The following is a 14,710-nucleotide window of genomic DNA, read 5'->3' as shown; positions in this document are numbered from 1 at the left end:
CCTCTCTCTCTCTCTTTCTCTCTTCCCTCCCTCTCCCTCTATTTTGAACGTGCATGCAGCTCTCTGCCGAGTCTCTCACTGTGTCTAGCTCACTTGTGAGTTGAGCTGGCTTTCAGGAGCCCGGCACGTCGCTTCGCTGAGAGGTGGAGTGGCCGTGGTGGGGGGAGAGAGAGAGACAGAGAGAGAGAAAGAGAGAAAGAGAGAGAGAGAGAGAAGCCATGCAGGGGTCTGGCAGGGGGGTTTCAGCCAGCCCACCCTGCCGCTCCCCGGCACAGCTGTTGCATTCCTTTGGTAGATAAGGCAGCAGGCGGCGCGGCGAGCCTGCCGCTTGGTATAAAACGGGGGCTGGGGAGGTGAGAGTCGGTTAGCAATTCCTGCACTGCAGCTTCACCCCCCCCCCCCACCGGTGACCCACTCAGGGGCCATGGTCAACACGCACAGAGCACCGAGTATGGGCTCATTCTCAAGAAAAAAAAAAGGACACTGGGCTCTTAAAGGGGCCCGCTGCATAACATAAACACATGTGAGCACACATATGTGATGGAGTTGATGAATAAGGAGGAAGGTGAGGTCATCTCTCTGGGGGCGGTCAACGCAGAGGCCACTTGACTCAGTGGAAGGTGCAAACTATGTCTCGCAAAAGAAGGAGCGCTAATGTGCCCCTCGCTTCCTTGTGTTTCGTTTGCCAGGGTGCATTTGGAGGTTACAAGTATTTCCCCTCCGCTTGCCTCATTACCTGTTACCTTTTACCCAGTTGTCGACCCAGAAACCGCGTTGGGGCTGCGGCGTTATGGCGAGTATGGCGGGTAAGAGCAGCCAGCCAGCGCAGCGGGCCGGCGGTGGGACCTGACACTTATAATTGCTTTCTGCTGTTATTTCACGCAAGCTTTCTGAAGAGTCATCCACAAAATTTCGAAAGCTGAAATCCTCCCCAGAAAGATGGAAAAAAAAAACACACAGACACACACACACACACACACCCTTCAAGGACAGAATAAAGAGAAAAACGGCAGAATTATACACAATCTCTAGTTTCTATGAGCTCTGATCCCTAAATTGTGATGGGATGTGCCATTCCCTGCTCCAATGACACACAAGACATTTCTCTGCGTAAAAACCACACCGCGCTGAAGATTACGACCCTTTTTGAGTCTACTCCAGCTTCAGCCGCTTGCTCTCATCCAGCTGTCAGATCAGAGCCGTGAAATATTCATGAGGTTATTTGAATGACAAAGGAGGTGAAGTGGGGCAGATTCAAAGAGGACTCGGCTTTGTGACATATGATTGCAAATTGTCACTTGCATTGTTTCTTTCTTCCACTGTTTCACTGGTGTGAAAAGGGGCCGAGGGGCGGAGGGATCTTCCACATCACCGTATTCTTACAAGAGTATGAAAAAAAAGGATGTAAGGGATGTATGTTAGGAACTCAAACACACTTAGGAAAGCTACACAGTTATTGTGTGGACAGCTGGTTCGTGGGCGTCTGTGACCTACAGTTCAGAGGTCATCACTGTGTGATGGATGCATCATGTTTCAGGGTCTGTTCACCAGGATCAAAGTCTGTTTGGTTCAATAATCATATTTATTATCAAGATGAACCGTTAAAAAAACTGAGAGATGTATAAAATAAGTAATCATGCAAAAAAATCCAAACAACTGACCCTCAAACTTCCTTCAAACCTTTAAATATTGGAATCAACTTATTGATTGGCGAATGTTGGCCCTTCCATGAAGCTTTAATTTGCCTAGTGGCGACACCTGCTGTCGAGAAGAGTGTACTGCAGCCCCCATTGAATTACTCTGAGGAGCACCAACCTTCACTGGAAAATTATTTTTACCGCCACCTCAAAGCATCTGTGTCTTCTGCGTTGTTAAAATCCAAACTAAATCAGTCCTGCTTGATGTTTTGGTAACCTTGTATTAGAAAACATACGGCTCTGGCTTTAAAAAGATGAATCAAAAAGGCAACAAAAGGTGTGTGTGTGTGTGTGTGTGTCTCGGTTTCCTGCAAGGTCACAGGCTCAACCCCCGCGTGCTTATCTATCCAGATCATGAGATTCTGCCAATCTCTCATTTCTCCAGCATCGACACATGGGCGTTTAGTGATAACAAAGAGATCCAGCAGTGCAGGCGATGCAATGAGGCCACCTCGAGCTGAGGAGTACCCCCTGCCGGACCCCCTTCATTTCCCTCAGCAAAGCCAGTCAGTCTTACCAAATGGTAATGTCCCAGAGTGGAGCAGAAGACAAGGGGGTAAAGGGGGGCTTGCAGGGGGGTAAGGGAGCTGCAGATGTATTAGTAATGACCAACAGGGGGAGCAAACTAGCAGGTGGGGAAGGGATGACTGTCTGAATGGAAAGATGGGATTCCTGCTTGGAGTGGGGGGACGGTTTTGAGTTTGTTTATACATTAAAAAACACCAGATTAGCTGCAGCTACATTTAATCATTTAAGACCTAAATAATTCTTCATGCAGAAAAAAAAATCAGATAAATCCTTTTACTTGTGAGGCATTTCTGAGAAAGTAAAAAATAAAATAAAATAAATTAAATGCCACTTCCTTCTTTGGCCACACGAGGGAGGCGAAGAGTTCATCACATTCAGTAGAGAATAACACTATTTAGTCTCCTAACCTTTTAATATTCGCCTACACAACTGTTTTACTTTTTTTTAGTAAGAACGGACCAGATAAATGCTCTAAAAGGGAAAAAAAAAGGATTATTTTTCATGACACGCCCTCTGTGAGGATCACGAGCAACAAAGGCTGGCGAGGCCTGGTGTATATGATTAAAGATGCTCGAGTAGATATGCTGCATTCAATCAAGGGTCCCAAAGGGGGTTCACCATGTCAAAATTCATGAGATTCAGGATTCTGCAAATACAATATGTTGAAAAAAAATGAGCTTGGCCTCATTATTTGTAAGAATTGAACATTTCGAGAAAGAAACAAGGGAGAAAGAGAGGGTGCAGAGAGAAGGACATTTTATAACAGTGCTGACGTGTAACACGCGGCTCCCAGTGGTAACGTTTACATACCAGAGAGCACGAATCTGCCCTCGTCAACATTATTGTCACAGACAGATGAGGTGCACTAGGGGGAATATGGACTGTAATGAGGGCATGAAAAATCTGATTCGCTCCCACCGCTGGGCCCCTCACTTCACAATCTTCAGTTTAAGAGCTGCAGACAAAACTCGGCTCAAGCTGCTTAAAGGCCGGAGTTCTCGGCGAGCTACTCAATAGCCATCAGCGCCCATCAAAGGGAGCCCTACAAAAGCACGACCTGCACTTTCACTGAGAGGGGATTAAGGAGAGGAGAAGTACATTTCAGTGCTGATTTCTCACAGTCGGGCATATGCAGCCAAGAGGAACCTGCAGAGAAAGAGAGAAAAGTCTCCCGTGACGGCCGAGAAATAAAAGGGCATCTGCTGATATTTGGTGATCAAAAGGATTTGGTACAATACGCGGCAAGGAAACAGGTGGAAAAATAAAGGTTTACACAAAGCAGCAGTGTTCCTGCAGATGTTTTTGTTGTGAAGGCATTTTAAGCACCTAACCCAAGAGGCTGCAGATAAGGAGTTCGGGATTGACCTTGGATTTTCAGGGGTTGTTTGGGACAAAGCATCTTTATCCAACTAAAGTTTAAGGCTCCTTGGCTCCTCTTGTCACTCTATAAAGAGCCATTGTCGGGGCAGATGGAAAGACGACGCAATAGCAAAGAGCCAAGTTTCCCCCCGCGAGCGACAAACAGCACACTGAGACAAGCCTGAAGCATTACCTGCCTTGGGGCATTTCCTGTTTGCTGTAGCCATGGCAACAAGTAATCTGCTCTGCGTTCGAAGCCAGCAGCCAATCGTGTGAATGCAACGCCGACTTTAGTGACTTGGGAAGTGGAGCAGCAGCTGCTGAACTGAGACAGCAGCGATTTCAGAGCTAAAACTGTAAAACTGAAACAGGAAAAAAAAAAGGTGGGGAAAAGAGTTTCAGAGAAAAGCTGTATTAGTCTGTATTAGTCAGCAGCACCAAGGTCAGCGGGATCTTATCAACAATGATGTCCAGTGAATACATACTCAGAATGAGTAAAACTAACGTGGCACGATGCTCTGAATAGAAATGTCTCCACTAGTCATTCTGGATGCACACAGTCTTCCTTCAGCTCCTTTTTCAACCCCCTGCTTCTTTCCTGCTCTTCATCCCGGTTCGGTTTCAGCCCTGATCTTTCAGCACCGCTCTGGCCATGCTGGATGGGAGATGGAGCCGACAGAACCAGGCCAGGGTTGGTAGAAGCAGGACCGTGTGAAGACACACTGGAAGTAAGACATTGTGATGGAAACACAGAGTTTGTCAATTTTCTCTCTCTAAAAAAAAAATAGCTCCATTATTTAACCTTTAAGTGGCCTTATTTTGCAATAGAGGTAAACAAGCCATTTTTAAAGCCTTGACTGCTGTTTTAAATATTTTTCCAAACTCCAATAAGAATATCTTATTAATCCAAGAAGCAGGAAATTCCACATTTTATCGTTTTTTTTTTTAACAGCAGGAAAAGAGCTACATTATTATCAAGAAAAATGAATACGTGCAGAACTAATAGATGATCAAATCTAAACTAGTAGCTCTCTTTGTGCAAATTCAGCTGGTATGTTTTCAAAAAGAAAGGGGATTAGAATATATTATTGTGCCATAACCGCTGTTTTTTCATCCACGTTAAGTCAGAAGATTGTTCTGAAAACATGTTGTGGCGGGTGACCCCCTCCCCCTCTCTGAATCTGAACAAGACTGACAGTTTTTCTTCAGAAAAATCAATCGATTCAGGTGGTTTTAGTACTTGAACGTTACCTCCCACACGCAGCGTGTCGTCTGACTGTGACAATTTCCAGATGCAGAACAATAAATCAGAACAAGATATATCAGGATGAAAGCCGCTGAGGACAGCGGTGTTGCAAACAAACTGCAAACACTTAGAACTTCAGCTGAACCCCATTTTTGGCTGAAACCTCTAAAAAAAAACAAAAAAAAAAAACAAGAAGAGAAGTCATGTTTTGTTGTTTTCATGTTTTCAATATTTCAAAGAATTCGCCACAATTATGGAACACTAAATTGAATATCCTTAGGTTTGGGTCGGACAACGCCATGGACATTCCACTGGATTCAGACGTTACACAGACCAAAATGTGAACAAGCAGATTCAGTAACAGTGAAAGAAATCATTAGCTGCACAACTGCTTCTGTTTCAGCTGAAGCCAATACAACACTATATTTCTCATTAATTTTCTTTTTAAAAATCCCTTTATTTTTGTGCATAAAGTTAACATTTTCTGCAACACAATGCAAATGTGATCAGCAGCTCCACCATCATCATGCATACAGCCAGTTTTAGATGTTAAGCTGCACCAAAATGTGCAATAAAGTGCGATGCAGTATTGAACGCAGTCCTCTAAATGGGTCAACCAGACACTGTGTGAACTATGGGACCAGCAGCAGCCAGATAGTTTGTCTCGGAGTCGAGTGCAAAGTCTCATTATCTGCACTGAGTGGTAGCAGCACAAAATAACAACAACAAAAAAGAAGTTAAAAACACCAGCACTGTTATTACTGTAGGCTGGAAGGACGTATGATGTGAAATTACGTTACAAAAAGCTCCATTTACAACCATAATGTTGTGAAAATGACAGGGAGTTTTTCAGAGCTTAGAAAATATGTTTTTTTAGGCTTCAAATAGCAAAAAATTGATCTGTGGACATGGAAAGCATTGCTGCCATTTTATTATGGAAATGATGGCAAAGACTAAATGTAAACGTAATTGTAAAGCGATTGCTCTCGTCTGTAACATGTTTGCAAAATCCAAATGTATAATATCAAGGAATCAAATGTGATATCACCAAATTACTTTCTCCATTACAACCTCTGTTATTACATTTACGTATGAAACAAAGCAAAGAAAATTTGCACGTCTCTACTTATTAAAGGTTGCAAAATTATCATTTGGGAGTAAAAAAAACACTCCCGCCACTCAAATGGTGAACTGATCCTCTCAGCCCTGATTATGATATTGATCAATTTTCCTAGGTTTGACTCTAAGCTCTTTTGTTTCCACGGTAACAAACAGCCATTGAGCCAACACATTCCTCGCCAGCCAAAAAAGGAAGTGCTCCATTGTCCATTTATCCCTGGAAACAACACAAATCACAAAGCAGGGGAACTTTTAACTGGGTGACCAACTGTTTAGGAAACACAGCAGAACCGCGTCCGGTTTCTAGACTGTCCACTAAAAAACCTCACCCGAAAATACGATTCAGAAACTCTGTAGGTGAACCGTTACCAAGTGACCCCGATGACTGCCCTGAACCACATTTCAAACATGACTGAACCTACTGACTTTTCTTAAAAAGCCAGGTCAAGTGCTCAGCAGACTGTAAAAGAGCTGATCCTCAGCTGGACCTCAGGGGCGGCGATGGCACACCGAATACTAATGTTGCTGTTCTTTCTTCACGCCGCGCCAGCTGCTCGTGTAGGAAAGAACTGAGCTCTTTCAGAGCTTCATATTTAAAATAAAAACACACTGACAACCAAAGACTTCAACCTAACAATATACCATAAGCTGCAGAATCATCCTTCTATTCATGACTCCTTTAGAAAGAAAAAAAGAGTAAAGGCTGATCATAAAAAGAAGACGGAGCGATACTACATGGAGACGGTATGTATATACTATATGGCAAGAGTCGGTGCAGACTGGAAAATTAGATGGAAATACATCTGAGGGACCAAACCTATGGAAAAACCAGCATGCGGGATGACGTTCTCTGAAATAACAGCGATTATGAAACACTCTCTCAGTGTCTAATTGCAGCCGTATGCCCGTTTAGGTTTTTCATATAGGACACGAAAATAAAGAGCATTCTTTGAAATCATCCAGCGGTCGCTTTCCTCTGTAAATCAAACCTGCTGTGGGTGAAACCAGAGCAGCGAGGAGAGAAAGAGGCTCAGAGGCTTTTATACATTTACAATTATTTTACAAACACTTAGAAAAAAAAAAGTTCTTATAAAAGTTTGTGTGGCATTTGAAAGAAATCACAAGCAGGCAAGTCTATAATAAAATGCAAATAGATGGAATATAACCTGTATTTGAAGGCAAACTTATACATTTTACATGTAAACACAACAATACTGTCACATATGTCTCTAAATTATATAAAGCTGCAAACATTAGTCAGCTCACAAAGCTCACTGGCACGGGTGAACCTCACTATCTGAGCTATTTAGTCTTTAATTGAAAATATAGGTGCGTGATAATTTCTTAATTACTAATTCCAGTCTAAAGAAAAAAAGGTTGTGTTAACAAAACACTAAGAAGAAAAGACATTAGCAATGATCTTAGAGAAGGAGTTGTTGCCACCCACCAAACTTATAAAACCATTTCTAAATGATTTAGAGTCAATCAATCTAGGAGGAGGAGTCACTGATCATCCAAGCAAGAAGATCAAACTGTCCACGGAAAGAATGAAAGTATGGTATTAAATCTCCAACGCTACAGACCTCAGTTAGCATGTTACATGATAGAGTTCTTGATTGTGTGATTAGATTGCACAAGTATCCCAGATAGCAAAGCATCTTTGGCCCAAACTTGGACAATTTCTGCAGTTTTTTTTCTTTGGCCTACATTTGGCTTGGACTCAAGGTGAGTGTGGCTACCTCAACTCTGGTCCAATTCTTCATTTCCTTTGAGCCTTTGGGCCACGGCCGGGCCCTCACATCACTTATGGTATCCCGCGTCAAAACTATCTTATGAAATTCGGGCCACATCTGGTTCATATGATGCACACGTGCCAAAAATCCCCCACACTGGCCCAGTTTGTTAACCTTGGGACACGCCTGGCCCACATAGCACTTGCTGGTGCTGGAACTGAACCATAAATGCAAAAAATAGTCCAAATTAGACCCAAATGTGTCTGCTATCGGGGTTGCCGGGAGGACGCCTCTTCCCTCTAAAAGCAAAATGACAGCAAAGGTTAAGTTTGCAAACTTGCCCCTGAATAAACGGGACTGCTGACATAAACACTTTGACCAACTCCACACCTCATTTTAGATTGCGGCCCTCAAAACCATACACACTGGGAAACAGTTGCATAGTTGCATTCGTTTGCTTCATGGTTTGCTCTTCTGAGTCATAGCCTTCCAATCTATTTTATGTGATCATCACCAGAAGATAACTCAGAGCTGCCTCTTGAGAGTCAAAGTCAGCAGCTTGTCCTTAAGATCAGCTGTTATGCAACCAGAGTCTGCATTAAATATTGCTGCAAATGCCTACGTAGGTATAAAAGAAAGCTGCACAAACCTGCAACAAAGGTTCGGTTTCGGTAAACATTTAAGCTTGTGGAAACAGTTTCAGTGAGCATGAGTGTCTCTGTTATACGCAGCTGTGGAGGTGTAATGTGGATCTTTTCCAACGCTGACCTGAAAGGTTATTATGGATCTGGGTTTTTAAAACAAATATAGACTGAAGTAGGCTAACTCTTAAGGGTGATGGCGAGGGGGTGATGATTTGGGCTTGTTTTGTAGCCGGGGAGCCCGGGCACCTTGCAGTCAATTAGTCAACCATGAACTCCTCTGCGTACAAAATTAGTCTCGAGTTAAAAGGGAGGCCATCTGTCCCTGGCTGAAGCCCGGCCAAAATGGGCTCATGCAACAGGATCCCAAGCACAATTTCAAATCTACGACTGAATGACTGGAAAAGAAAATAACCAAGATGTTCCAGTGTTGCGTTCAAAGTCCAGACCTCAACATGGTGAAAGGGCTGCAGATTGACAGCTAGAGAGAAAACCTCAACGGACTGAAGGTGCTGTAAAGAAAAGAGACTGATTCCCTTACATAGAAAACAAATATTACTGCTGCAGGAGGTTCTGCAAACTAATAAATCATGGTGAGGTTTAGTTTTCTCACACTGCTTCTGCATTTTGATTAGCTTTTGTCAGATAACTGATGACACGTGTACTATGCGCTGCTTATCCTATGAAAATGTGAATATTTCATTTTGCATGATAATAAAGACATACAGAGTTGCAAAAATACATCCACAGGGCGATACTACTAACTACATCCTTACATTTGATGTAAAAATGAAACTTAGCTTAGTTTTATGTAGTTTAACCCTGTATCAACCCTATAATCCAAAAAATAGGTTTTATACATTAAAATAAATAAAATTACACAAATTATCCCTTATGAGATAAAAAAACATTACTTAGAAATTGTTAATGACATAATTAGAGCTGTTGTTCATTTCAACATATAATAAACGTTAAACTAAAAAAGAAAAAATAGTATCCTGTGAGTATTAGTTCAAGTGTCAGGCTTTAAATTATATAAATAACAGTTTGAACTTCATATTATTAAAGAAAATAAAAGTCATATTAGTAAATGAAAGGTTAGCTGACTGAACCACAGTACCAGTGCTAAAGAGATGCAACACTAATAAAAATGCTAAAGTTGCACCTCACGTTACTTCTCAAGTCAGACCCTTGAAAATTGAAAAGTTTTGATCCGCTTTAGTTTGTATAGTTGCTAGTTTACTGCAAAGTCACAGATATTCAGTCACTTTGAACCAGATGATGGAACCCTGTCCCCAATAACAAAACCTTGTACTCAATAACAAAACCCTGTAAACAATAATAGAACCCTGTCCCAAAAATAAATTCCCAAATTCTACTTGTGCTGGTTAGTAATAGGCTTAAAGAATACGTCACGGCTGTGTCCAAAATACCACACTAATCGCCAATAGTGCACTAGATAGTGCAGTTGCTATTTTATAGACCTGCTCAATTATACAGAGCTCATACTATATAGGGCCTATAGAGTGCACTCAATGAATCCCAGAATGGCTCATGAACAGTGTACAAATGATTTTTCATGTTTTATCCGTGTGATGCACCGATGCAGTGAATAGTGATGACACAAAACAAAACACTAGCAGTTTCAAAAAACTTTTTCTGATGATGAGTTAACTTCTTTTTTTCCTTACACAAAGCTCCCCTACATAGAAACTGTGAGATAATGCACTAAAATATTAGATGGGGCATGATTTTGGACAAAACCAGAGCTTCTTCTTCTTCTTCTTTTGGTTTTCTAAGTTACAAAAACAATTCTGTAACGATGCAGCTGGTGCTACAATCCTCATCCCCAAGATCCATAATCTCACTTTGAACTTTCCGTGAAACCTGGGAGTCTGATGAATGCAACCCCGAGTTCACAGGCCAGACAATGCAAATCAGATAAGCCAACTAAAAGCATTTGGAAGTGGTTGAATACACCTTGAACTCTCTACAGTTAGCCAGGCTGGCTATTCCACACCTGCGGTGATAATAAAGTGATTGACTGTAACTAATATTTAGCATACAGGCAATGTGTGATAAGCTGTCCACAATGGACAATGTAACTTGACCTGAATGTTTATAACTCTAACTTGAAGACCCACAAAAGGACGAGCTGGTAACAAACACTTTCCACTTTGCAACGCTTACAGTAATGCTAGTTATTCCAACCGATAGTCAGGGAAATCTAACTTGCGGGTTGAAGCTTACGTAACAAAAACTGCAATTTATCAACTGACCGCGAGGTGATGACTCAAAAGCTTTCTTGTAGAATTAAGCATATTTACAGCCTGTTAAAAAAAAAATCATCCATGACAATTTAAGGGATGAATTTCTTTGTACAGCGTCAGGTGAATGTATATAAAGCAAGAAATGTTTTAAATATAATATAGAACGTAGACTTTTGATTGGCTGCTGGCTTAACCAGTGGCTAGCCATCATTACGTGCTCGTGAGTCATTACCATACCACGAAGCTTAGCAAAGCGTTCAGCAATTTGTGCTAACCCAGGCTTGGCTAAAGGCAGTGGTAATTTCTTATTTTGCCACTGAAACAACATCTGAAATGGGATATTCTGCCGCTATAGTTAGTTGGCAGCTCCACAGCTCCTCTGATGTGGATCGGCTGGAGGAGCTGGTAGCCACAGCCAACTTTGGCTGACATCACATGGGCTTGCTCAAGCCGGCTAACAGGCCGAGTTCCCAGTTCCAGTTATTCAGGAGATTTGCTGAATCACGAATCAAGAATCAATTTAATAAAAAAATGTTTGTCTTGGGTTGCTTGTTTTGAGTCCCAGTTGGCTCACCTTCTCGTGAGATCTGGCAACCCTGCTACCAGGGCCTGTTTTTTTCAACCTTTTGCAACATACAGCATTCACCCACGCAGTGCGTGAGAAAAACTAAGGTTTTAAAAGCCATTATGTTAATAAATACTATTACTATACTATACTTTAGTATTGTCTTCACAGTGAACCACAAAAACACGGTGACTGTTGTTCCTTTTTTAGGCTTTAATCGATAACATAAAATTACTTCTTCCAACCTTCTCTATAGACTAAAGCCTCAAAAAAATAAAAACGTACATAAAAAAACAGTGACCTAAGAAAAAAACAAACATATTTAGTTGGAGCTGATCTGAATTTGTCTCCGACTACAGCTTTAACATTTTTAAAAAATGTGATTTTCCTTTGAATCAGCAGAAGTAGATCTGGTTTCAGCAGTACACCCCAAATTCCTCTCCAAGTGCTGAGCGCAGCACAGTCTGCCAGCAGATCAGCAGTGAAACTCAAACTTTTCCTGTTTGATCTTAAACACACTTGTGGGGGGTTGTGGGGGTTGGACCCTCACAGCCATGTGCACACAAGCTTTTCATTATTATTTAAAAAAAAAAATCATAATTATTATCCTTATTGAGTGCCCCCTGGATCAGGGTGAGGGGTGAGGGATGGAGGTGATAAATTAAAGTCACGGTCTCCATCGCGCATCCCTTCTATTACTCCTCAAGTGTCTGTTTCCCCCCCCTCCTCCTCCACCAGCCAAGGTTAACAAGCCGCGCTGGTGTCTGCGGCGGCTGCAAAGCGGGGAGGGCTGGGTGGTGGTGGAGGGCTGGTGCACTGCAAAAACTCAAAGTCTTACCAGGAATATTTGTCTTATTTCTAGTTAAACTGTCTCATTTTAGTCAAAAAAATCTCATTACACTTAAAACAAAAGTCATTACCAGAAAAATAACTTGTTATTTGACCATTTTCACCTGTTTCAAGTACATTTTCACTTGAAATAAGTAGAAAAATCCACACTAGTGGGACAAGATTTATCTTCTCATTACAAGCAAAAAAATCTTGTTCCACTGGCAGATTTTTCCACTTATTTTAAGTGAAAATCTACTTGAAACCAGGGGCGTCAATTGGGTATGGCAAGGTATGGCAGCCGCCATACCTTTGCTTCAAGGGTTAAATGTAAATGTTTGTTTTTTTAAATACATTTATGGAATAACTACAAATGCAAATAAGAACAACATGATCGATTTCACTAGTTATTATACACTGCAAAAATTCAAAATCTTAACAAGAATATTTGTCTTATTTCTAGTTAAAATGTCTAATTTTTAGTCTCTTTTTTTAAAAATCTCATTACATTTAAGACAAGACTCAAAAACAACCATTTTCACCTGTTTCAAGTAGATTTTCACTTAAAATAAGTAGAAAAATCTGCCAATGGAACAAGATTGTTTTGCTTGTAATGAGAAGATAAATCTTGTTCCACTGGCAGATTTTTCTACTTATTTCAAGTGAAAATTTACTTGAAACAGGTGAAAATGGTCGAATAACAAGTTATTTTTCTGGTAATGACTCTTGTTTTAAGTGTAATGAGATTTTTTGACTAAAAATGAGACATTTTAACTAGAAATAAGACAAATATTCCTGGTAAGATTTTGAGTTTTTGCAGTGAGCGAGACTGCATTTGAAAAAGTTCCAATTTTCTTGACCACACAGATAAGCTACATAGCAGACTTCTGTGATGAGTATTTGCTGGACGTGTTGATTGATACTCTAGTTAAGTTCTGTGACTCGTAACCTTGCCATACCTTAGCTTCCACTGAATTGACGCCACTGCTTGAAACACGTGAAATGTGTTGTTTTTTCCAGTGATGAGTCTTGTTTTTAGTGTAATGTGATTTTTTTTTTACTAAAAATGAGACATTTTAACTAGAAATAAGACAAATATTCTTGTTAAGATTGTGAGTTTTTGCAGTGTGGTGGTGGAGGGCTGAGGTGCTGCAACTATCCACTGTGTTGTGTGATGATGCAGACAGGCTGAGAGAGAAGGCTGATTTATGGTTCCGCGTTACACCAACGCAGTACCTACGGCGTAAGGTACGCGGCGACGCACACCGTACGGTTTGCATCGCCGCGTACCTTACGCCGTAGGCTCTGCGTCGATTTCAGGAGACAGAGAGAAAGACAGAGACAGAGAGAGAGAGGGGAGCTGCTGGAGCCTACAGTCAGAAAATTCACATCCAACTCCCTGTTTTTAATATTTTGCACAACCTTGCGAATAATCCTGAATCCAACCACGAGGTGGAAATTAATCCTGGCACAGTTTTTTCTTTTTTTTTTTCTTTTTTCCTTAGACGCACAATAAATTACAGCTAGCCGAAGGGAAGAAAAAAAAAAAAAAAAACTCCAGTGCGCACTAATCCTGCTCGCAAAACGCGCCTACAGGGTAAAGAAAATATATAAAGAATAGTTTTAATGGTGGATGCGGCTGCGTGAGCGAGGCAAAGTGATGAGGAATAAAACACATGTAGAGATGGATATATATAAATATATATGAGGAAAAAAAAGAGAGGGTAGCATGAGCGTCCATACCTTTCTCTCCATCACTCTGCGCGTTTTCCGGGCTGCTCAACAACAGCAACTGTGGGATGATGCGTCTGTCTCCGTGCGGTGCGGTCCGGTCCTTCCCCGCAACTTCCTCTCGGCTCTTCACGCAGCAGGCGGCGTCTCCGGCTCACTTCCCCATTACCGGACAGCTAAAGAGACTTATTAGCGCCGGCCTGTGGGACGCCGAGCAGGGGATGGAGCCAGAGCCCGGATTGGTGAAGCCTGCTTCGGGAGAGAGCAAGGAGCGCAGGCGCGGTCTCTGCTGGAGAGTCCGCGTGAAATCGACGCAGAGCTTATGCTGCGTTCCATTTACCTCGGAAGTCGGAACTCGGAACTGGGAATGACGTCACAGCCGAGTTATCAGCGTCCCAGTTACAAAGTGGGAAAACAAGTTTGTAGTTCGCATATACCACATGAAAAATGTAAATTACACTATAGCAGCATATATATGCCGAACAATACTTGTATACGACTGATTTAGTGTGACCAAAACTAGAATGAAGTGCTACGAATTTTTACAGAGCTCTCTTCTACTGTTTACAACCGGGGCAGCCATCTTGGAATGTGAACTCGGGGGTGGTGAAGACTCTCCCACTTTCCCAGTGGGAAATCCCACTTCGAGGGGCGTTCCAGTTGAAAATTCCGACTGGGAACTGGGAAATCCCCACTTCCGAGGACAAATGGAACGCGGCATTACGCCGTAGGGTACGGCGTAGGGTCTGCGTTGGTGTAACGCGGTACCATAAATCAGCCTTAATGAAACATCACCAGTGGCAGGGAGTGTCATCAAATTATCTTCATGCCCGTCTCTTTTTTTCTGTATAGGGGGGGTGATGGGGTTTTTTCAAATTCATTTTTGTTTTCTTTTTTTCCCAAACTGAAGATTTGTACCCAAGCAGAGAGAGAGAAGCTGACTTCAGGTAGTCCTCTTTTTCAGCAAACCTTGTAAATAAAAAAAAAAAGCAG

General features: G+C 41.8%; 1 protein-coding gene across 1 annotated transcript in view; it reads right to left on the bottom strand.

The window, feature by feature from the left end:
* smarcd3b (SWI/SNF related, matrix associated, actin dependent regulator of chromatin, subfamily d, member 3b) overlaps nt 1-13,977 on the bottom strand; it is a 42,855-nt gene extending 28,878 nt beyond the window's left edge. Inside the window, exon 1 of the mRNA XM_061713199.1 lies at nt 13,730-13,977. Coding sequence (XP_061569183.1) covers nt 13,730-13,741 — 12 coding nt within the window. The 5' untranslated portion in view covers nt 13,742-13,977. The remainder of the gene's footprint in view (nt 1-13,729) is intronic.
* Nucleotides 13,978-14,710: the final 733 nt, after the last annotated feature.

This window comes from Cololabis saira, chromosome 22 (genome assembly GCF_033807715.1).
Source record: "Cololabis saira isolate AMF1-May2022 chromosome 22, fColSai1.1, whole genome shotgun sequence".
NCBI lineage: Eukaryota > Metazoa > Chordata > Actinopteri > Beloniformes > Belonidae > Cololabis > Cololabis saira.
The sequence above is the reverse complement of the archived record's forward strand: the minus strand, read 5'-3'. Positions and strand labels throughout refer to the sequence as shown.